The 23,922-nt window shown below is 44.2% G+C and overlaps 1 protein-coding gene across 1 annotated transcript in view; it reads right to left on the bottom strand.

The window, feature by feature from the left end:
• Positions 1-938: 938 nt before the first annotated feature.
• The window catches only part of PELI2 (pellino E3 ubiquitin protein ligase family member 2), a 119,189-nt gene continuing 96,205 nt past the window's right edge, over positions 939-23,922 (bottom strand). Inside the window, exons 3-6 of the mRNA XM_090034263.1 lie at positions 23,184-23,285; positions 13,769-13,966; positions 12,965-13,153; positions 939-7,412 (exon numbers count right to left, since the gene is read on the bottom strand). Of these exons, the coding sequence (XP_089890389.1) occupies positions 6,846-7,412; positions 12,965-13,153; positions 13,769-13,966; positions 23,184-23,285 (1,056 nt within the window). The 3' untranslated portion in view covers positions 939-6,845. The remainder of the gene's footprint in view (positions 7,413-12,964; positions 13,154-13,768; positions 13,967-23,183; positions 23,286-23,922) is intronic.

Raw genomic sequence — 23,922 nt, 5'->3', positions numbered from 1 at the left:
ACAGTGTTAAGGCAAAATCGTGCTAAGATTTGCATGGTACAATGCAGCTTGGATGGCTATCCTTGAATGCTGCAATATTCATTCCATTTTCACTGTTCTTTACAGACAATTCCCAGCTCAAGAAGCATCATTATTTGGGATCGTCATTAAGCAATGTACTTGAGCTCCAGTCTGTGTTTAAATTCTACTGAAGGGAACAGGTTTTAAGCATGTGAGACAAAGCAAACATGAGTTTTGTTCTATATAATAAGGGACCCCAAAGTTTCCAAAGGCCACTATCCTGCTCACTCTCTCTCTCTCTCTCTCCTTTTATATATAACTAAGTGCAAGAGTGTGGCAGTATGCACTTACCTGAGGTTACTTGCATGAAGTAAGTGTTAAGAAGAGTGGGGTTTACAGAGGAAAACCCAAGGATCAAGTCAGGGAAGGTTGTGAATAAGAATTTCTGGAAGAAAGTAGATTTTAAAGAAAGGTCTCAAAGGCAAGAGCACACAGGAAACACCTGCCTATAGACAACTAGTTTTTTAAAAATTTTAACTAGTTTAAGAAGGTTTGTGGCTGAAAAAGTGATTTTTCCCCATGGGTAATAAATAGTGGTAACCTTTTAGGGTATAGACACAGCTCCTTATTAATAGATAATTCAGACTTCTTATTTTGCCAGGGGGCCAGATTCCCTGAAAAAAAAAAATTTAAGTACTTCTCAATTAAAAAGACATCTGGTAGGGAACATCATACTGAAATGTGTAGGGAAAAAACAAAAGACATTTTCTGTTTGATCAAGAAGCAAATCTCTTTCAGCTCATTTAAAATATGAAGTTTACATATACAGTGTCTGAAAAAAGGTGTGTGGGGGGGGAGAAGGACAATGGGAGAAAAATGCAAACAAAACACACTAAAGTACTACTACAGAAATTCATTTTAAAAAGTCACAAAGCATATTATTCCTGGAAATTGCTTTTATTTACGAATGACGTTAACACCATAAGAAGGCAGTCAGCATTGAAAGCATGAGCAGCATTCAATGGAAAACAGGGGGAAAAGGAATTAACTGAAATTTCAGAGCACTCAACACTTGAATACATCCCACTACCTTGAATGCACAAAGTTCTCAGATGGGGATTTTTTAAAGTGTTGACTATAGTATTTTAAATTGACAGCCTGAAAGGAAAAAAAAAAAAAAAAATTAAAAAGGAGTCAGAGGCCATACCGAGATAACATTTTAATATTTTTGAACATTTCCTGTCAAATGGCTTGTACTTCCACAGGTACAACAGTGAAGAGATCATTTTTTAATCCATTTCACATGGTGTATAAAAGACTGATTTTTGCAAATATATCCAGAAAATTGAACAACTGGCAACACTGTGTAAAGTAAACATAGCCACTTCCCCGTGCTACAGGGCCTGCTGTTTGAATGAGGCTTCTCCTAGAGCTGTTTAACAAGGAGGTGGATAGCCTTACATAGACTTTCTCTTAGCAATGCATTCGATAGAGGTGGAAAACAATGCTTATATTAATCTATCAGTTGCCCACGGTACAAATTCAAGGAACCCCAGGTACCTGGAGGTTAACATCCCAACCGGAAAATACAAATAAGCCCCATTAAGAGATTGAAGAGCCACTGCTTTCTTCACAGTAACTTCTGTTTGGTTGCCCCAGCAATTTATACTTTTGCTCTGCTGCTAGCAAACACAAATGTGTTCGTTTTCCTTCCACTAAGGCTGAAGGTGAAATTATCCTTCCACTACTTCTCAGGCAGGAACAAGGGGCCAGATTCGGTGGTTCATGCAAGACCAAGATGCCAGCTGAAGTCACCAGGAGTTTAGTTTGCATCAAGAACCTCCATAGATCAGGGTTACTCATTACTTTTCCTAATATCAGCTTTGGAGAATCTTTAAAATGGAAAGTATAATGCATGGGAATTAGAGATGACCTGGAAAAAAGTCTGTGCCTCCTGTTTGCCTCTTCGTGAAGACTGAAGTTCGGCTGGCAGGGTTGTTTTCTAGAAACCCATTCCCCGCTCTTTTTCTGACATGAGCTGCACCAACCTTTCTCCCCTCTAACTCCATTTATCGAAGCGAGCTGGTGCCGGGCCAGATGAAGAGCCTTGTGGCTGGACAGGGCTTGATGGAAACTGCAGCAGCCACCACCTGAACAGGTGTTCATCTAAGGGACAAGAGCTCAAGTCTAAGGCAGCAAACGAGACTGAAAGATGAGCAGAGAGACCGAGGAAAGCACCTCCCGCCAGAATATTTCCAACCACTGGGTACTGTTAGCATCCATTTGAGTTAAGAGGTCCAGCTGAACTCCTTTTCTCAAGCTGTTTAGGTTCTCACACCTCTAATTGAAGGGCAGAGGTGTTGAGTTTCTACACTACATCTGAGACCAGGAGTCACCAGCAACATCAAAGAAGACCAGATCTGACATTTCTGAATCTTCCCCATCCATTATACCAGACAATAAACAAGGGATGCATCTTATGTTAAGTGCACATCTGCAGTTCCCCTTTAATGAAAAAGGAAAGAGCAGGGCACATCAGCTTTGTGACCAAGCTGAAATGCATGTTGATGCCTTCCATTAGCACCGACGAGGGCCAGCTGATGCACTCTAATAGCTGATCTTCTGCGCTAGACTTTAATGCCATGACTATCAAGAGCGGGGAAAAGGGTGGATTACTTTTTAGGGCTCTCTTTTGAGGAACTGTCCATTCCCAATGGTACCCTTTAAGCACTTGAACTGCGGGCGAGGAATTTGCTTACCAAATGCTCTAACAGCCCCGACCAGAGAGCTATCAAAGTTCAAATACTGCCATTTATGTTTTGGCTACTCTGATGGGGGGAGCACGTGTGAAAAAAAAAATTACACGCACAGACATACAACAGTCTCTCAAAAACAGAGACCGCACCCTGGCCAGACCCTGACCCAGGTGCCTCATATTCCAGACCCAGGAATGAAGAGTACCAAAACATTATTTTGTTCAAAACAGCAATAAGCCTCTGTGGGTCTCGTTGCTAAAAAGGATCTTTTAATTTCCAACTATACTGGGACAATCAACTCTAAAAGATGCATGACAAAAAAAAAATTCAGCTCAGCTACAATCATGTACTGGCTTGTTTTTGCATCAGAATTGGTTTGCTGCTCCTAACAGAGCCCGTCTGTTGTCCATGGCTTTCTCCTCCTTTTCCCACTTCCCTCCCCACCATCCCACAGAAAAAGAAGAAAAAAAGGAAAGGATTTGTTCCCTATCTATGCCAGGCTACCCTGAGGCACAAAATTACCATTCTTCACAATTAAAAATAGGCATGATTAATATGCATTACTCTACCAAAAATTGCTTAATTTGGACCAAAATTCAAGAAAAGCAAGCTGAAGACTGAGCTCTGAGTGTTGACTTTAGCACGCTTTCCAAAAAGCTACTTAAAAAGACGAGAACGTTAGAATTCCAGCTTGCACAAGCTGACAAGCAGAGATTTAAGGGGGAAAAAGAGACAGACAGACTAGATAAATACTTTTGAGTTAGCTGTGCTTCAAATGGCTCTAACTTGTACTCATGTGGAGCTGACAAAGTAACTGGTAAAAAAAAAAAAAAAAAGTGCTACTTATGCAATGTGTTATTGCTGACTTTAAAAATAAATGATTTGCAAAGCTCAGACGCAAATTCAATGGGACAGTCATTTAGATCAGGAAATAAAAGTATTTATTTTTTTCTGCCTGCACATGTATTTTCTGCAAGTTCCTTTTTTTATGTGGCAGGGGCTGGCTGGCAGCTTTACCCATCCCTGAGACAGGACACTAACACCAAACAAATCTCATTAATCCAGAAAGAAATGGATTTTCCTCCAAGCCATTTAACTCCACACAAATGCAGGTGTGGGAAGACACTCTTGAACTCCAGCCACTAACTAGTCAGGGAAGGATTTCTTGGAGTCAAAGGAACTTGTGTAAATTGGCTTCCCAGCCAAATAGGACACTGCTTCTCTTCTCGCAGTTTTTCTTGTGTTAGTTCAAGCCTCTGGACAATAAAAATGGAGGGACTGTACGGTCCCAGCTGAGACACGGTCTTTAAAAGGGATACTGCAAAGCTAGTCATTCCAGCATCGTTCACACCCTAGCAAGGTGGGTGTACCAATACTGCAAGTCAGAAGAGTAACATGTTAAAACCACTTTAAACAAGTCTGTCAGTGCCAGGAAGCGGGGCTGGGGTAGGGAGAAATTAGCTCCCCCATCTAGGTTATAATGACAAAGAAGAACAGAAAATGATCTGGTTTGGAGGTGCTATGGAACGGTACAACTGCAGATAATTTAATCCTGGTGGGGAAACGATGCACGCAATTCTTGAGCAGGCAAGCCTAATAGAAGGGTTATCATCTTGGTGCACTGTTGGCCTAGGAGTGCAAAGATTTTGGGGGGGGATGGGGAGGGGGAACCACCTACAAACAAACTCTAAGGCTCTGACTATCAGTGTTTCTCTCTACTGACAATTATTAGGTCTTGTGACATAGAGACAAGAATACACGTTTTTACCTGAAAGTGTGATTTCACTTGTGAACTCGTGACAAAAAGATCCATCGATAACGAAGTCCAGTACGAACAAGGTGGAACCTGCTTCCATAGATGAGGTATATGCTCAGTAGGAAGGATGCATATGGGACCTGAGGAAATTATGCTGAAGACAGATTAGGGAAGAGGCACCCTCTTATAGTTATGCCGGAAATGAAAGCAATTTTTTTCCCCGTCTGGTTGAATTACCCTTCTTGGTGGAACATTAACCACAAGGCTGCCTTGTGGAAGTAAGGAGTCTGAATACAGAATCACAAGATGATCTCAGATAAAAGGCACTAGGAAGAGGCGTCGAGTTCGAGGCGAACAAGATTTGCCCTATTTCCAATCACTGAGTGGGACGAGCAAACCGGACCATTTGGGATTTGTACTGCAGAATAAACAGAACTTGTACAGCAAAAAAGAAGGATGTTGAAAAACAAAGCAAAAGAAAAAGTAAAGCTATTTTCAAATTATTAAAATGCTGAATTTTATACAGCAAAATTATATTAAACAGCAGCAGACAAGATATGTCCTGTCTCCATAGGTGAAGGACATTTAAAATGTTCAGAAGGTTAACTATAAAACAATTTTACAACCGAAATATGAACAGGCCAATTCAAGTATATATATACACAATATATTAAAATCATATAAATTATATATTTATACAAAGGGCACAAATATAGCAAAAAAAAAGCTGCAATCGGTTTAACAGAACTGAGTTTTGAGTAATCAATGTCACTTCAGACATGTGATGATTTTCTCCCAAAGTCTTTTTCAGCCTGGATAGATAGATACCTCAGATACTACGAGTACAGAGAGCAAGGATCAAAGAATTATTATTCTAAATGAAATAACGCTGACAGAGTGGGATGGTAGATCTCATATGAAATTCTGATTTAATTATTTCCACAGTAAACATTTATTTGCTCTCTTAAAAAAAATAGAAATTCCAAATCATCTACTGCAGATGTACCACTCTGATGTGTGTATTTAATGATTACATTTGAATTTTGTTTGATTTACAAACAATTATTGAGGGGGGGGGGGAGAGAAGGAGACCAGCATTTCTCAGGCTGCAAGGAATGGTGACAGGTGGCAGTAAGTCAAAAATGGAATAAAAATTGCAGTTAGAGTAGGAAGGATGCTTTCCTTATAGCGCTGTGGCTAGTAAGTGAGCTTAAAAAATAGTAGCTTATTCTCAACTAGACTTTTGTATTTCAAAAGACAGCAGTATGTGGCCCCAGGCCAGTGAAGCACTTAATGCCAGTAGTTCCACTGAAGTCAATAGGGCTATTTATGTTTAAATTTAAGCACATGCCAAGTGCTTTGCTAGATTCAGGTCTATGTGCATACATTCTGTATAACAGTACCTCAACTTTCTTTCTATTCACTGCAGTGCTACCCCTTCATTAATACAGTTTTAAAGGGTTGCTACATCTTCATTAACCCAATCGCTCCAGGCATGCAAGTAAGCAGCAAGGGGAAAACTACACCAAGCAGAAAGAAAGCAAAGGCAGGGCTACAAGTATACAGAAACTCTTGTAAAAGGCTTAAACAGCAGCGTGTAAAAGTAATTCAGTTGCACCAGATGCAGGTTAAAAAAGATCAACTGTATATCACGAATACTGGTTATCCACTATACTGAAAGGAGACCAAAGCAAAGAGGAATTCCCCAGTTTCAAGTAATCCTCAATCCTTTTTGGTGAGCTGTATTCTTAACAGGTAACTTTAACAGCTTTATATTTGCAACGATTTTTGCAGCTAATCTTTCACGTCTCAACCCAAATTGACAGTTGTGTCTTGTGAACATTCACCTGCAGCTGTCCGTGCATTCTGCGTTGGCTCCTTGAGAAACTATTCAAGTTAATAACATTGCAAATGAAAGACAAATTACATTCTGCATGTTCTTTCTTGATTTGAAAAATAGGTTTTAAAGGCTTGTCAAAGTTTAGATGAAAAAACCCTTCCATTAAAAAATCCGAGGATTAAAAAAATCATTAAGACATCTTTTTTTCTCTGATCAAGGGTGCTAATAAAAAGATTACAAATATACTACAATTTGACTGAGACAACTTCATGAATATGCCGCTGTTGAGCATGCAACACCACTGATATCTGCCAGGTTCCAGGTATCAATGTATCCCCGTGTTAACCCCACCCTTCAACATCCTCCCCGACAGCCCTCCCCCCATCACCCGATTAATAACATTATAAAAATGTAAAATCTAGAGTTAGTGGCAAAATCTTCACAGTAAATTGTTAACAAAGAAAATGTTATTGTGGTCATCTGCAAAATGGTATCAGTCAACTGGACCCTGGAAAATTAGCTTGACGCAGTTGTGCTCCCCAGACAGCTGTGCTGCACAGAAAGGGCAGGCGGCATGAAATGCATGAGTACCGTGAGGCAGTGGGATCTGAGACCAGTATTTTGCCGACTTCTCAGAGCACACATGTCCACAAGGGGTGAAAGCATGAGTTGGAGGACCGGCATCCACGTAAAACCCTGCCTCGCAACCAAGCCAGAGAGGCACGTAGGGCCCAACGGTTCTGCACATGGGACACTCCCGCTCATTGGCTTCTGTGTCACTGCGATGTCCCCAGTTATGATACCCGTGAACGTGGCCACAGCTGAGGTAAGCCCAAGGCTGTTTCTCTTCTACCACATCTTTGCGGTTAATGCTGGGAAACGCTAAAGTGTTCAGCCCAACGGGGCACTGTGGCCTGGCGGCGTTTATCTCCTGTCGCAGGGCTTCGATGTGTTTCTGAGTCGGGGTGTGAAAGAGGCCATCCGCTGTTCTCCACAGGAGGGTGGCTCCGCACAGGTCGATGAGAGAGCCATCTTGTAGGATGTTGGTCTCGTTTTCTACCTGGTGACAGAACATGGACAGCAGTTAGGTGCAAGATGCAGCTCTTACAGAATATAACAAGGTGGGTGAAGGACTCCTTTTCCTCAACAGCGCCCTTCCCTATCAGGCTGCTCTCTGTCTCACCGCTTCCTTTCACTCCTTCATCTCTCAGCATCCACCAGCCATCTTGCCTTATAAACCCTTTGGAGCAGACAGTCTTTTGGCTCTATGCTCGTCCACATGGGCCTGGTTCGTGATTTGAGCTCCTAGGCACTATGGGCACCTAGACACGTGCTGGATGTCTGTTTCGATGCATGCCAATTAGCACGCATCGAAGCAGGCTTGATTAATGGATTCATAGATTGAGGCTGGAAGGGACCTCGGAAGATCATCGGGTCCAGCCCCCTTGCACCAAGCAGGAAAGACAACTAGGGTCAGGTGACCACAGCAAGGTGACCATCCAGTCTCCTCTTGGAGACTTCCAGGGTAGGTGATTGCACCACCTCTAATCGAGTCTGCTGGAGCATGCTAATTAATCGAGTCTGCTGTAGCACAGCAATTAGCACGCTCTTGCAGTCTCCGTGTCACACGTATTCAGCATCCCCGTGCTTCAAAAAGGCAGCGGGGGCACTTTAAAGCTTGCTGAACTAGCTTTAGTTCAAGCGCCCCTATGACCATTTTGAAGCGTGGGACGCTGAATACACGTGATGCTGCAGGCTCTTTAATTAGAGTGGCTCTCGGAACTGCTCTAATTAAAGCACCCCCTCCACCCTGGAACATGTGTAAAGATGCCCTATGGTAACAAATAATGATACAGTTTGTCTCCTGTAACTCCTTGAAAAAGCTCCCAGAGTATTTGCAGACTGATTTGGAAATGTCATCCCCATTCTCATCTCCTTCTACCCCTTTGATGAGTCCTTCTCCCTCCTTTATCTTCCTAGCCTTCCTGATCCTCTTCGTGGCTCCCTGTTCCACATAAGGCTGGCCCTAATCAGGTTTAGAGAGTTGCCACCCAGTCATTCCGGGTGCCTGCCAGTTTGATCACTCCTTTCAAGTTGTCGGCTGCATTTCTTCTGGCACATAACAAAACAGATGCCAGTCCTTCCCAATTCACTCCACCTACTCTGACATGTTTCCTTGCATTGTGGCAAGCAGAAGATCTTTACAGAGGAAAGCCCAGAACTCCAGAAGTGCTCCATGCCCACAGAGCAGTGGTCTCCAACCTCTTTAAGTAGAAGATCACCTTTGGCATTTAAAAGCAACCCAAGAACGACCGTGACCTGCCCCCCACCGCCCAGGCTATAGGAAGGGAAGGGGGGGGCAGACTGAGGCAGAAAAAATTATTTGGGGGGCACACCTCCCCAGCAGGTAAATCCCACTGGCTGGGGTCCCACTCAACTTACCCCTGCTCCTACCTCTGTGGCACTGTCCCTTGCCACAGGGACCTCGATCTACCCCACGGAGTGACCTGCTGGGCTGGGGCATGCACATGGGCACTCAACCCCCGACCCCAGCCTTGGATCAACTCTAAGAGGCTCTGAGATCTACCACCAGAGGCTCCAAGATCTACCGGTGGATCGAGAGCCACTGATTAGTGACCACTGCCGTACAGCAATACTGTTCCATGGATAGGGAGCTTGACTAGCAGCTGGGGATAACTTTTCCTCTATCAAGATCAGGCCCCTGTTTATCAGAGGCCAGGGTTTCATCAGCAAAATCCCTGTGTGGTCATCATTCTTGAACCCAGATCTCTGCAGGCACAAGCAGTACCATTTCCAAGCCACTAAGCCCAAGGATTTCCTTGCATTTCTAATCCAACACCAGTACTAGATGCTGAGAGTGTGGAGTGAAGCCTTGTTTTACCCGTATACTGCAGATTCTGAGAATCTTTTTCATGATTAAGACAGTGCATTAGGGCTGGTGCCAAAATATTTGCATCATGCAGGCATTTCTTTCCCTCGTCTAAATTCTTGGGGGAAAACACCTCACTTCAATGTTTCGCTAGCAGCTTCCTCTGCAAAATGCTGAGGATTTAGCTATGTTGAAAGGTTAGACTGTTTAACTTACAGATATGCTGAATGTCAGCATCATTCAGAGAATGTGGATTTCCCGGTGCCACATGTATTGACAACAATGGATTTATATTATGGGATGTAACGGTAAGCCTGGGCAATTAAGCTACCCAGGGTCCTGGAGGTAAATATTAAATGTTAAGAATTTCTCAGGACTGTTTGGAGTGTTATAACCATTTACTCACTTTCACAAACTAGCACATGCATAGCATTAAATAAAAATGGAAGGATGGCAAGTGCTCAGACCACGAACAGAGTGGCTAGCGCAGGGGTGGACAATTATTTCGGGTGGAGGACCGCTTACAGAGTTTTGACAAGGCATTGAGGGCCGCATGACAAGCAGCCAGGGGCTGATAAATATTACTTTTCTAAGTTTTTTAGGGGCCCCGCTGGCTGGATAGAATGGCCTGGTGAGCTGCATCTGGCCTGCGGGCCACATTTTGCCCACCCCTGGGCTAGTGCTTAGACTACTAATAAGGCTTAGTGCCTAAGCCTTGGTTGAAATGAGATATATTACATGTGTGAGCTTGGACAAGTTACCTAACCCCTACCTGCTTCAGTTCCAGTGGAAACAACCGTACTCTCTGCAGGATCAACACATGAAATGGCTGTGAAGTGCTCAGATACCTCAGTCATGGGACAAGCCAAGTAGCTAAGCCAGAGAGAAACACTCTACTAGCTCTTTGGCATTACAGTGTAACGTTAATGGAGAGGTAAAGCTCACTGCCTGATTTTCAGGAGTAACTAGAAGCCATGGAGGAAGGTGGTGGGGAACATAGCTCTTTTGGGAAACCGGACCTCTAGTGAACACACGGATATCTAGTACATGCTCTTGCTGGCTATAGGCTTCCTGTTTCTGATTTCTGAAAATAAGCAGCTGCTTATTTATGCCATGCTTCAAGAGATTACACTAATCAAACACAGTGTTTTGATAGAGCTTTTTTGGACTTGTTTTAATGTCACAAACACGTAAGTGGTTTGTGCTTCTGCTATCACCTTTGGAGTGTGGATTGCTTATTAAAGGCAGTATATGACACTAATGGAGAACCGACGGGCTGCTCAGGAGGGAAAAGCATATAATTAACCCATCAAACCTTACACACTCAGTACTACTATACCAAATATATACCCTGAACATTACACTGACCACATCAGTCAGCATCCCTATGAGGAAAACACAGTGGAATGACCTATTTGGCACTGTATTTTAACCTAGCCCAACTGTGCACAAGGCTTAAAGTACAGTAAGTGATCTCAATTAATACAAAAAACCTGGCTAATGATTCAATAGTCCACTGAGAAAAGCAATTGATATTAAATGACACAGGTATAGAGTAGAACGATTACATTAGAAATCCGCCAAAACAAAGAGCATCTCATTTGTCAGAGCATTTCTTTGCAAATGGAAAAAGGAAAGGTTTCATTGTATGATGGATTAAATGCACTGCAAACTATGCGGACTTGTTTTTATGAACCCAATCAGAGAACACTGATCACATCAATACTAAATAACATGCCATGTAATTTTATTGAAATGAGAATGCAAATAATTTTGGATACAAGAAAAGCTACTTATTCATTTTAATACTGCCTTTTCTTAGCAGCACTAATAAGGTGCTTTGCTAACCGTGTACAAAGGGTGCAATTGCAACATCAGTTGTCCTGGTCCCCGGGGTGATGTCTGCCTGCCACCACTGAAGAAGCAAAGCAATTTATACTGCAGTCTGCTTGCTGAAAGCAGAGCAATATTCAATCCTCCGTTTCTCTCATTTCTTTTAGCAGTCAGTCTTGGTAACAAACCGCAAAATTGGAAAGTCAATTTGGCGGTACTGGGCAACCACCTTTGACAGAACAGGGAGACCAGAAGGTATCACAATAACACTGCAGAAGACAAAATTGTGTCATGACCAAAAAAGACCAGCTTCCCAAATTCTTTCTAATACCCACCCCCAGCTTTCAAAACCAGTGCGGGTAGAGGGCGGAGGTCACTGTGGACACAGGTCAGATATTGGTCTTTTTTAAGGATGTTTAGGGGTGCTCAACATTTTTCCCCATGCACTGAGAAGTCCAATCAGTCTCATACCTTAGTTACTCATCAGAAACAGAAACATTTTTGTCTCAGCATTATTTCTGGCTGCTTACTGTTTCCAAAGAAGGCAGATGGCATTACTCTGACCTGTAAAGCCCTGAAGTATATCAGGGTCCACCTAGCCATGAGATCTCCTTCCCTTCTGGCTCATAGTTGAAACTGCTTTGGCTCTGAGTCAGGTGTTTGTTCTTTAAACTATGCATTTTTGGAAGGCCAAATGCACAGTCACCTCCTTCCAAACTCTTCACCAGTGTCTCTCTCTCTCTTCTGGAAGGGGGTACCGTGCGCTCAGCTGGGATGTGATGGGACCACAAATGGGCGGGGAGTGGTGTCTGGAAGGGATGGGCAGTCGTTGCCAGGATTGCAGGGTGGTGACAGAGCAGGCCTGGGGCTCAGGCAGAACCACGATCCACTCCTTGCACACCCATGACGGGAGGCAGGGGCATGCAGATCGCACCCCTGCACCAAGTCCCGGCCCCATGCTGTCATTGCCCCGTGATCCTGACCCTGCCCACCTGTCCTGCTTCTGGATGCCACTCTCTACTTACCTGCCCGTGGCAATCCCACCCATCTGACTGAGTCCACCCTGCCCATGGTGGTCTGGGCTGGTTTCCAAGGAGAACCCGCTTGCCTGATCACTTCATCTGATGCCCCCGGCAGTGGGTGCGGGGTGGATGGGCCAGGGTGCCCAGGCAGTGGGGCTGGGTCCAGCAGCAATACAAACACCAGCAGTGGCAGCTGGGCAGAGTGAGCTGCCACTGTGGGAGAGCCAGGTCCAGCCACTGCACTGACCCTGCCACGCGCCTGGGAGCAGCAGGAGTGACTGCACATGCAGTGGCCCAGGTTGCCCCCATGCCTGGGCAAGGCAGGGCCAAGGGACCTGCCACAGGCCAGACAATCCCCTGGTGGGCCAGATTTGGCTCACAAGCTGTATTTTGCCCACCCCTGCCCTGTGTCCTATTAGAGCATAGGAGAGCACATACCACTCAAGAGTGAGAGATGTTTAGGTTTTACAATGCACGTGTATTTTGGCTGAAGACTAGCAATAACGGAAAATGCACATACTGCTCTTGTGCTGACAATATAAACCACAGCGCAGCGCTACAGAATTTACTGTGCCCCGAGACTGCCAAAAACTCTCACACATGGAAAAGACTCTTTTGTACCATGTACCTAGATCACCATACTTCTCCACATCAGGAACACCTCCTGATGCTAGCTTTGGTTTCATTTAAAATACACCACTTAAATTAAAACATGCCACTTAGGTTACAGCCATGTAACTTCTGAAACCTGAAGTAGGGATATTTTACCAACACAAGCATGAGCTCTTATCCTTGTCTTGCATCTCTTGAACTGCTCTGCTGGCTTTTTGATTTCATTTAAAATATAGTCATGTACTTTGAACTTACTAGCTTCCCCCTCTGTTGGGCAGATCTGGTTTCTCGTAGAGTATACACATCACCACAGACGGAGATTTCACGCCACACTCCAGGCTTAGACTCTTCTGTAAAGCCTCCTTTTGGATGCATGACCAGCACGCCATTGGTTGTTAATCCGTCCATGTGTCCATCAGGGTTTTTCCATTTTGCTGCTTTTTCCTACGTGTAGTAGCACAACAGAGAGGCAAAAAGCACAACCATTTAACTTCTGAAACCTCAAGTAGGGATATTTCACCGGCACAAGCATGAGCTCTCATCCAGCCTTACATCTCTTGAACTGCTCTGTTTGCTTTATAGATACCACAGCAGCTAAGATGCATAATGAAGATGCTGTTAACCGCTATAGTTGGATATAATTACAATGTTTACTATGGCTTGGATTGTGTAGCTGCCATTTTTCCTTGGTAACTAGCAATCAAGTAAAATAAGCCCACTGTAAATTTAATTCACAAGGCATTCAGTGTGAATTCGGTTAAGTCAAACCCTGAAAAGCTGCTGCTAGTCTTTTTACAGAAACAGTAAGGCTAAAATTGGGGCTACAGTATAAACGAGAGGTAAACGCCCCCTAGCCAATTTGGTTAATAAAATTACAGTATATATTTATAAACAGAATCAGTGAGTTTAACAAAGACATTCAAATCAATGACAGGATGCATAACATGACAACTAATCAACAGTAACGTCTTCTGCTTATGCGGGGAAAGGGGGGAGGGAAATCACACGGCACCAAAATGGTTCTTGCTTGTAGTGAACTTAGCCATCAACAGTACTTACCCCAAGAAATATGTTTTTAGAAGAATCAAATCCTGCTGCAAAAATTCTTGCTGTATATGGTGGGTTTCTGTCGCAGACAATCCTGCATGCAAACCTGGATATGGTGCTTTGTGTGATCTGAGTTTCATCATTGTTTTGGCTGCCAGAAATGGTATCTGTTACAACAAAGTCTATAGGGCTTTCTGTTGATCTGCCAACCTGCAAAAATGTAAGACACTTGTGTTACAGCTCTCCAAATATACCTCACAGAAACATCAATGCTATCATCTTGACAAAATTAATTTAGGTCACAATAATCTACCGTCTGCTAACCAATGTTTTGCATGCTGAAATTCAAGCTGTAGACTAAGCCATTTTTTCACATTTTTGCCTTGGGCAAAAATTCACCATTTTCACTGAAAGACAGCTTACTTACTAAAATTGAAACATATGTATACACGGCTGTCTGCAACAAATTGCAAGCAGGTTTTTTTTTAAAGGGACTTTTTCTAAACGTATGAAAATACTGATTACTACTGTATTTCATAGCCTGTTCTATGAAAAAAAATTCACTCTTTCTTTCTAACAAATTAATTTAATAATGGAACTTTCTATGATCACATTATGTATCAAACTGAAACGAAGGTTTTAGACCAAACAGCACATTTCATACATCATAACACAGGGGCGGACAATTATTTCAGGTGGGGGGCTGCTTAACAAGGTCTGGTGACCTGCGGAGGACTGCATGGGTAGCCCCGCGCCTTGACAGGTGCCTCATCCCCTGGTCGCCAACTTGGGACTGGAAGTCCCAGCCCTAGCCCCTGCCCCTCCAGCAGCGCACGGGTGTGAGAGCCGCACATGTGCGGCGAGGAGCCCCGACAACAGAGGCACCCCCCTGAGCTCTGCTCCTCCCCGTGATGTGTGGTGCCAGCCAGAGATGCATGCCACCCGGCGCCCCCGCCTGCTGTGTCACTGCTGCCTGCAGGGCTGCGTGCCATGGGGGGAGCGCGAGGGGGATCTCCGCACCCCTCCACCCTCCCTCACACCCTGCCCACCCAAACTGTGCTGCAGCCGCCCCCGGGCGCAGGCTCCGCGCTGCTGCTAGCCCCAGCCCCATGCCCCAGCCGCAGCTCGCCCCCATCCCCATCTCTGTCCCCACCCCTGCCGGGCCCTTCCGCCACGAGGGTGGGAGTAAGGCACAAGAGGGCATGTTGCGGGGTGTATACATGGCAGCCCGACTCCCACCCTCGTGGGCGGAAGGGCTATGCAGGGTACAATTCATTGGTGGGCGCCGCAGGCTGAATGAAAGTGCCTGGTGGGCCAGATGTGGCCCGCGGGCCGTATTTTGCCTGCCCCTGTCAATAACAGAATGAGAATCTAGTTCAGATTTTTTTTGAATCTCAGCATTGTGATTCTTGTATAGATCATTATTGTACGAGATGTACGTGAGCACGTACAGAAGACATTTTAGAGCATTTGGTACTAAAAAGCCCTTTCTTCAAACAAAGCAGTTGCAGTAAAAGGCCCTGACAAGCATTTATCCCTTCTTTCTCACCCCTTCACTCCCAATCTGCAAGTTTTTAATTCTAAAACAAACAGGACCCAGCCTATGCATCTCGAATGGCAAATGATGAAACGGAGAGAAGGATATGACTCCCTAGCACAGGGGCAGGCACAAGACTGTGACAGTATGAGCTGCTTCACTGTGCAAGTAACACTGTCACACTAGTTTGAACAGTAATTGGTTATAGTTGAAGAATAAAAAATGGAATTGAAAGCACATCTAAATAGGCACTTTTTGACCTATTGCCAACCGAAACAAAAAACCAACTAATTCTGGATGATAGTGAATGATAATACCAAGAACCCCTACTTACATGAGTTAAGAAATCTCACTGATGATACTAAGAGAATGAATAGTCATGGATTAAACCCCTGCTTGCTTGTACGTCCATCAACAGGAACACCCATATGACACAGCTCTGTGCATAAACATGCTAGCAGCTTTAAAAGGGTACTAAGCAGCACAAGCAAAAATATGCTATTCAGCTTTGCGCTACAATGCACAAGACACAAAAAAAACAACAACAAAAAAAGATGTGTGAAACTGGACACGATCTACTTCATTTAGCCTAAAAAAATGTCAGCATTCAAAAGGCAACAAATACGGTGTTCCTCCCTTTCAGTCATACTCCTTTTCTCCCTGTGTGGTTCTAATTAAAAGGTATCAATTTTTCCACAGTAGCAACACAACAGCTTCTCTGTACTTGTTATGCGGTCAAATTCCTGCCTGACTTTCAAAAGCATCGCAGCACTAATTACCTGTATGTGGTTACACGATTTAGCTGCAGGCCGACATGGGTTTCTTATTTTAATACAATATCAATTAAGTTTGACACCAAGTCATCTCTTGTTACACACTGGTTGACATGCATAACTGGCTCCTAACTAACTGGCCATACACAAGGGGTTTATTACAGATTCCTTAAACAGGCCTGTTTTTGCAATATCCATTCCTTTGTTAATAAAACCATTACAATGAAAGGGGAACGTGCATATTGAATACAACTAGTTTCATTTTGCTTCACCAGAAAGAATTTTAACAAGGTCTCAGTAACATGAATAATTAAAAAGGTTAGATCTGGTCTTCTTCTAACAGATGACCAAACTTTTAGCATATGCTGAAGGCTGGGAAATTACTTTGGAATAGCCCTTTATCAATCACCAACACATTAGCCTGGGCAGTCAAAGCACTCTAATCTAGTTTTACACAAGGATGCAAAGATTAGTTTTAGAGTTTTTAACAGGAGACATTGGATGTTACTGCATAAAGTCTTTGCTCATTATCAGTTTTTAGCACTATTTCAGTTGTGAAATCTGTAACACCAGATTACTGTTGGAGCTTTTAACTATTGTAAAAAGGCAGGTGGGGTGAGGGGAACATCCTATTGTCCCTTAAGGCATAACAACCCAAGTTTTAGCTTTTGGTTTTCTGCATACCATATCATAGCCTGTCATCTGATAGCAGGGAATCTGAAAAGTTTTACACATTAGTATTAGGATCAATAGGCTTGAGGCTTTTATTTCTTGTGTTCAGACTTAGAAGTTTCTGAAATGAAATGAAATATATTTAGGTGACAAGATCATACTAGGATTTTAAATTTAATTTGCATCAATAAAACATATTTGTAGTGCATGTTTTTTCTGATATTCCAGTTTGTTTGTAAAAGACTGGCACATATTTGTAAAACAGACTTGCACAGAAGTAAACCTAAACAAGACAGTTCAGCACCTTAATGCACTTGGAAAAGTCTCTATTCTTAAAAGTTAAGTTAGTGTTTGCTAACAATACTAAATTTGCATGCAACGGCAAATACCAAGAACAGCATAAGCACCTTTACGTTGTCCAACTGATGTGCCAGGAACTGCAGTCACAAGAGAAAACTGCAGTCTCCGTGTACATTCAAATCTTCAGCCTCTGTGACTATTGAAAAAGTAGTTAGTCATTTATAGCTGTGATGATTTCAGTGTCAACGAGGGCACTTTTCCACAAGGAATTAAGCAGACTAGGAGCATCATATATATACCTGCACAAGCTGGACGCGACCCATGGAGGTGGATCACGTGGCCTGTGGGGTTTTTCCGTAGCTGTCAGAAGCCAAGGAGTTAATGCTGCAGGCTATTAAGCGCTGCAACTACCAGAACGACCATGACAGCGTAGCCAGGACCCAGGAGGTGCAACTGCTGCTAAATTTAGCGGTTTTCAGACTCAAATTGGTGGCGTTCATCCTGGGTGCTGTCTATACTGACACTGAGGCTCTGGCAGCTGCACCTCTGGAGGCTGAACAGTGGCAGCAGTAACTCCTTGGCTGCTGGCTTACTAGCTTTATTCGAGTTTGACACCCCAAAGAGATCATTAAGTCATCTAGTACTGCAATCAAAAGACAACCCATGTGGAATTACATCTGCACTTCACAACTGCTCTAAAGAGGACGGTTCTGCATTAGTGACAATTTCTCTGATTCAGTCCTCCCCGCCAGCATCTTTGTCTAATTTTCAAAGGGTTAAATTAAATGTCATTTTTGAGGCGGTTGCTTAGACTTTTTTTTTTTTTTTTAGAATTTCAAAGTTTTCTTGTTTTAGAAAACTGCAGAACGTACCTATGGATACTTCTGTGAAACGTGCTTTGTGCACGACATGCTACTGCGCTGCAATGGTGACTTCTGAAAGCAAACCAACCTTCCAGCCGGCAGCTGTCAGACAGCCGCACACTCAGGCTGTGTAAGTTGGTTGTTAAAAGGTACAATAAGCCAAAAAGTCAATCCACTAGCATTTACTGTCAAAGAAATGGTATTTAGGATCAATCCCTAGAGAGAGTTGGTTAAGTTCGCTGCTAGGCCAAACAGGTGCCTATCTACTGACGTCAATGATACTTCACTTGTGGACCCTGACTAATAACATTGGCAAAGGAATGGCCTAGCCCTTAACGAGTCTAGACAGGAAATGAGGTGGCTTCTCACTATCAGAGAAGTGAGGCTCAGCAGCAGCCTCCCAAGTAGAGGTGCAGGAATCACTAAAACTAGTTTTAAGATATTAGTTGATCAAGCTCTGAAAGTGGTTATATATACCACATGGCGCCAGCAACAGCAAGGAACCGGACTCGATGGAAGCTTGTTTTCTAGTAGAAGTGAACCGATACGTTGGTCCAATATCGGATTGGAATCAATATAAAGAAAATTGGCTGTACCTAAAATCGGCCCGATAATTTTGCCAATAATTGCCTGTGCCAGTGCCTATGCCTGTGCGCAGCTGCACTGCAGTACTCAGGCAGCGAGGAGCACAGCCCAGCAGTTTGGAGAGCTACATGCAGCTGGTTCTCTGGTGTGGTGGGGGGGGCAGATCAATGCCGTTCATGGTGAGGGAGGGGGCAGGGACAGAGGCAAGAGTTGCCCAATAGGACTGTGGAAAGTTTCGGTCGCTGATTCGATTTGGCGCAGATTCGGCCTGATTCGGTGGCTGAATCTCCGACCCTCCGAATCAATTCAGAAAGATTTGATGATTCACACATAGACACAGGTTTAATGTTTTTCCTACATCCTTCTAGGTACCAGGCAGCTGAGATGGTGGGGTGGATGGAGTGTCCCACCAGAGGAGCCCCAGCGCGCTTGGCAGCGGACCTGAAAGTGGACCAGAAGCAGTTCTGGTCCAGTTCTGAGTCCACCGAGGAGTGTGCGGGGGGCCTCCTCCATGCATGCCCCCTGGGTCTGGAGGAGCACCTGGGGTCCCCCCACAGTTGAGCGCTGAGCCAGGGGGCACGGATGGAGGCAGTCCCCCATGCACTCGGGGGCAGACCTGGAAGTGGATTGGAAATACTTCCAGTTTGCTGATGAACATGGGGGGGGGGAACCTGCGCTCTTGTGGGATGCTCCATCCACCCCATCATCACAGCATTCACAAGCCACACCTGGTACCTTGAAGTATGTAGAAAAAAAATTTAAAGGTGCGTCTATGGCTGAATTGCTGAATTTCTGAATCAGCATCAAATCTTCAGATTTGGATTTGGCCGAATTGCATACAGCCCATTTCACACACCCCTACTGCCCAGCCAGGGGAGGGGAGGGGAGCAGGATGGAGCTGTGGAGCTCCAGCTGCTGTTTGCACACTGGTGGGAGGTGGGGGGGGGTGTGCCCCCAAATCTGCACAGAGTGGGGTGGGGTGGACGGGCTGCAGCTGGGGCTGTGCCAGGATCTTCTCAGCAGGGGCTACAGAGGGGGCTGCAGGCACTCCACATTTTGCCATAGGCCTGCTCCCAGCACCAATGCCGATGCCCACTCAGCACAGCCCTGGCTCAACGCCCTGCCTCCACCCATGTGCCAGAAAGACCCAGGGCTGTGCCAGGTGGGCAGTGGCCACAGCACTGGAAACTGGGCTACAGAGCAATCTGAGGTGGCTGCAGCCCCCTCTGTAGCCCCCACCGAGAAGAGCCCGGCACAGCCCCGGCTCCAGCCCACATCTACAGCATGCCTGCCCTGCCCCATGCAGATCCCGGGGCACGTGCCCCACGCCCCAGCTGGGCAGCACCTGCCCCTGCCCTCTCCCTCACTGCAGGGGGTGTTGATCTGTTCCCCCCACCCACCCCTTCCCTCTCCCTCACCTTCCACCACAACAGACTTACTAGTTGCACGCAGCTATATCAGAAATCGGATCTGTATCGGCCAATATGTCTCCTCAAAAATTGGCTATTGGTAGGCCCCCAAAATCTCTATCGGTGTAGCACTATTTTCCAGTGTATACTCCTAAATTCTATAAAGCAGGACAAAGCAGACACTTCAGACCACAGCTATGGAAGGTTTCCAATAAAGTGGCTTTACCAAGATCAGGTAAGGGATGCTCATAGCCTGTGTCATAAGACAGACATAGTCACCAAAGTTAATTAATTAATAAATATGTTTCAAGGCTCAAGCAAGCAAGACTATTCCTTGGCAGAGTTCCAAGTATTTTTTGCTCCATCATGGATGACAAAACCCATTCAAAGCCACCTATGCAGTAAATCTGAGCACTGCTCTTACTACTTTTCCAACTTTGTTGGGGCAGTAAGGAAAAGCCACCCCCGCCCGCCACCACAGCTCCCTGTTTGCTCCCTATTTGCCTTGGCTCTCCTGGCATCCAGGTTTACCAACAATAAACACAAGAGCCCTGTTTCTGCATGTATGCTATTAAGGAATTTCAGGTTTGTCTCTGCAGCACAAATCAGCAGCAGTGCAGAATACGAGGACCTCTCATGTTTCCTTTCAGAAGTCCAACTGCATCAATTCTCATTCTAGCTCCCGGGACGGCTGGAGAGAGGACAGATTTCTTCATGGACCTTTGACTGATCTCCCTTCTCCTGCAAGGGCAGTAAGTTCCAGCTTACCAAATTCAGCTTCTAGAGACTCTTCATACATAAGATGATATATAATATTAGTGAGGAAATAAGAGCAGAAGTCTACCCTTGATCTCCCTCTTTGCAGACCTGCATGCCAGGATTCAGGACCGTGTGTGGCAGGGCCTGATCTGGCATGCTGGCAGCGGGGCAGCGGAATCTGATCCAACACGTTGGTGCTGAGGGCCAATCTGGCACACTGGTGCTGGGCCACGTGGCAGGGCCCAATCCAGCACACCAACACCAGGACCGTGTCAGGTCCAACCCTGCACACTAGCTCCAGGGCTGTGCACCAATTCCAGGATCATATGCTGGCTTTGGGGTTACGTGCAGGGTTAGACCTGGTGCACCGAGTCTGACCATGGACCAACCCCCTACACTGTCCCAACCTAGCATGTGGTAGTGGAGGGTAGTTTCCTTATGGACCCAGAAATTTGGCAGCGGGGAGGGTGGAGGTGGAGCCATGGTAGTGTTTATTGCTGTGACTCCCAGAGCCGTGGCAATTTATGCTGCCACCGTTCTGTCTTCCAAAATCTCCAGACCTGTGGGGAACCCTTTTCCGTGCATAATACACATCCCAGTTTTCCCCTGGTGATTTTGCGTTATATGCAAGAAAATACAGTACTTAGCTGGTGCTCGTTACTATTATATCTGATCACTCAGAGTCTTTAGTGTATTTATCTCTACAATAGCACGATGCTGTGACCTTCTCAGTGGCTCAGTTACCCCAAGTACTGAGAGATTAACTTGCCCAAGGTCACAGAGAAGACTGTAGCTGAGCAAGGACTTGGCACCAGTTCTCAAGCTAGCACACAAACAACTAGACCATCTTATCTTTTTCATTTTTTGGATTTCAAGAATTGAGGACACCTTTGTTACCTCTTGGCCCTGGACAGATTCAGAGAGGCTCTAGTGATCTAAGTCTGGGGTGCTCAACCCCTGGCCTGTGTAGCCTTGTGATCTAGCCTACAGGGCTTCCTTCCCAAGGGTCCAGAAATTTCGAGGTGGTGCAGCAGTTGCAACTAATGCTGCCACAATTTTCCTTCGGCAAATCTCCAAGCCCCAGAGAACAAATATCATGGCCCCATGCATGGGATCTGGCTGGCATACACAAGACAGGGGTTTTTAAAGTTGTTGCACAATATTAACACGGTTAGGCATGCAAACACCTACCCAAGATTCACAAAATAAATGCAGAGATTTTAAAGAGGAAAATATAAATATTCTGCTCTGTTGTGGCCTGAGTTCTTTGCAGAAGAACTGTTCTATTATTTTTCTATAGTCAAAGACCAAGCAAAAGCTACAAGCTGGCACATTTCAAAAGATACCTCATGTCTTAACAAGAGGAGCCTTAAGTCTAAAAAGTTTGAGCACCACTGATCTGTTATCCAGCTATTGAGGAAGTCCAGTTTTGTTTGCAAAAGGTTTACTGTGGAAATGCAAAATAAACACTTAAAAGACTGGAACGTAAATACTGTATGCTAACCTATAGCTTGGTTTCTAGATGGAAAAACTGGCACTAAGTATCCAAGTTAAATTTCCGTTTCTTTAGTCATCTTAGAAAAGGCTATTCATCCATTCTCATCAACTCAAGAATCACAATGTTTGTTTGCTATGGCAAAAGAAGCAAGACTATAGCACAGAAGAAAAATCACACTTCCATTAATCATCAAATGGACATAATAAGAATTCATGCACCACTACATCCCACTGGGAGATTTGTTCACACATGGAGGAAGAAAAGCAACTAAAGCAGAGCAGAGGATATTATCATTTGGACAGTCATGTTCACTGCTGGCAAAAAGAACACGAAAAGAAATAACAGAAATGTTTAAGTTTTCAATGTACAGACTGAACTGAAGGGATGCATTAATTCAAAGATGCTTTAATTAGAGATACCACTGATACCATGAACGTGCATGATACCATGAACGTGCAGCCTTGACAAGAAAAGACTACTAAGTTGGTCTTCCGAGCGCATAACCTGCACTATATACAAGATTTCCCTTCCTACAACTCATTGTGTACACCAGCATTAGATTAAAAAATAACCTACGTTACAAAAACACTCCTGTTTGCAAAGTCAAATGCTCAAAAGTTAAGAAATGTCAGAATTAAAGTTGTTTGTAAAATCTCAACAGTTTTCTTGTGTGCAGGCTCTATGATTCAATGCAAATCATGACCACATACTGTTTTTGCACAGCACCCATGTCTTTGCCGATGCACAGCTCCCATCTCCTGCTCCCTGTTCCGTTCCCCTCCCTCTCCCCACCATCCTGGGCCGCTCTGTTTTCTCCCCTTCGTTCCCTTCTGTGCTCTGCTCCTTAATCACTCCAGTGCTATTGCAAGCCCTCTCTACTAGGCCTCTGCATTTAACCAAATGCATCAGGTGCTTCATTTCAGTGCCATTTCCGCATTCTACTGTAGTATTTTGTAAGGAACTAAATACCCACCAGCTTTGTTTAACAGATACTGGCTCAGCTCAAAACAAAAGGAAAAAAAAAGTCTTACCTGAAACATATCTGTATCTTTATCATGTGTATACTCTACTACAACCGTCTGGTTTCTGGATAATGTGTAAGAGATACTGTGCTGACCTTTACAGCTGATGGCCTGTTGAATAAGAAAAAAAAAATCACTATACGTAAGTTTACGCACAACTATCAAACTCACTTCACCATATAAATACTTTTGACAATAATCAGAAAAAAGGAGCTGTGTAATGCAGATGTATAATGAGAGCAAATACATTTGCAAAATATGACCTCTTACAATGGCTTTTTGGTTCAAGTACCATTTGCTTATTAAATCCTTTAGGACGACAAGAGTATCTCCTAGTTCAGTAATTTAAAGCCAATGCATCATTTTGTCTTTAATTCTAAAATTAGTAATTCTCCCATGAACTCCTGCACAGATTTCTCTCTTCCCACCCTCCTTGGCATATAAATCATCTATTTCCAGTTAAAAAACTTCAGACCTTCTACTCAATTTGTGTAAGGTTTTTTTTTTTTTTCCCCCGATTCATCAGATATCCTCTAGGTGATTAATACAGAGTTTACTCACATCAGTGATTCATTGCGTAAAGTTTCGGGTGGTAACTCATTCCAAACATAATTCTTTTTAAACATTCTACGTGCAATATAATATCATACCACAGACTTTTTTCTTTCAGAAATATATTTTATCAGGTAAGAAGAAAAAAAGGTCATCTTATAGTTTCATAGTTTCATAGTAGCTAGAGTCGGAAGGG

Source organism: Crocodylus siamensis, chromosome 2 (assembly GCF_052110815.1).
Source record: "Crocodylus siamensis isolate JL-2025a chromosome 2, ASM5211081v1, whole genome shotgun sequence".
NCBI lineage: Eukaryota > Metazoa > Chordata > Crocodylia > Crocodylidae > Crocodylus > Crocodylus siamensis.
The sequence above is the reverse complement of the archived record's forward strand: the minus strand, read 5'-3'. Positions and strand labels throughout refer to the sequence as shown.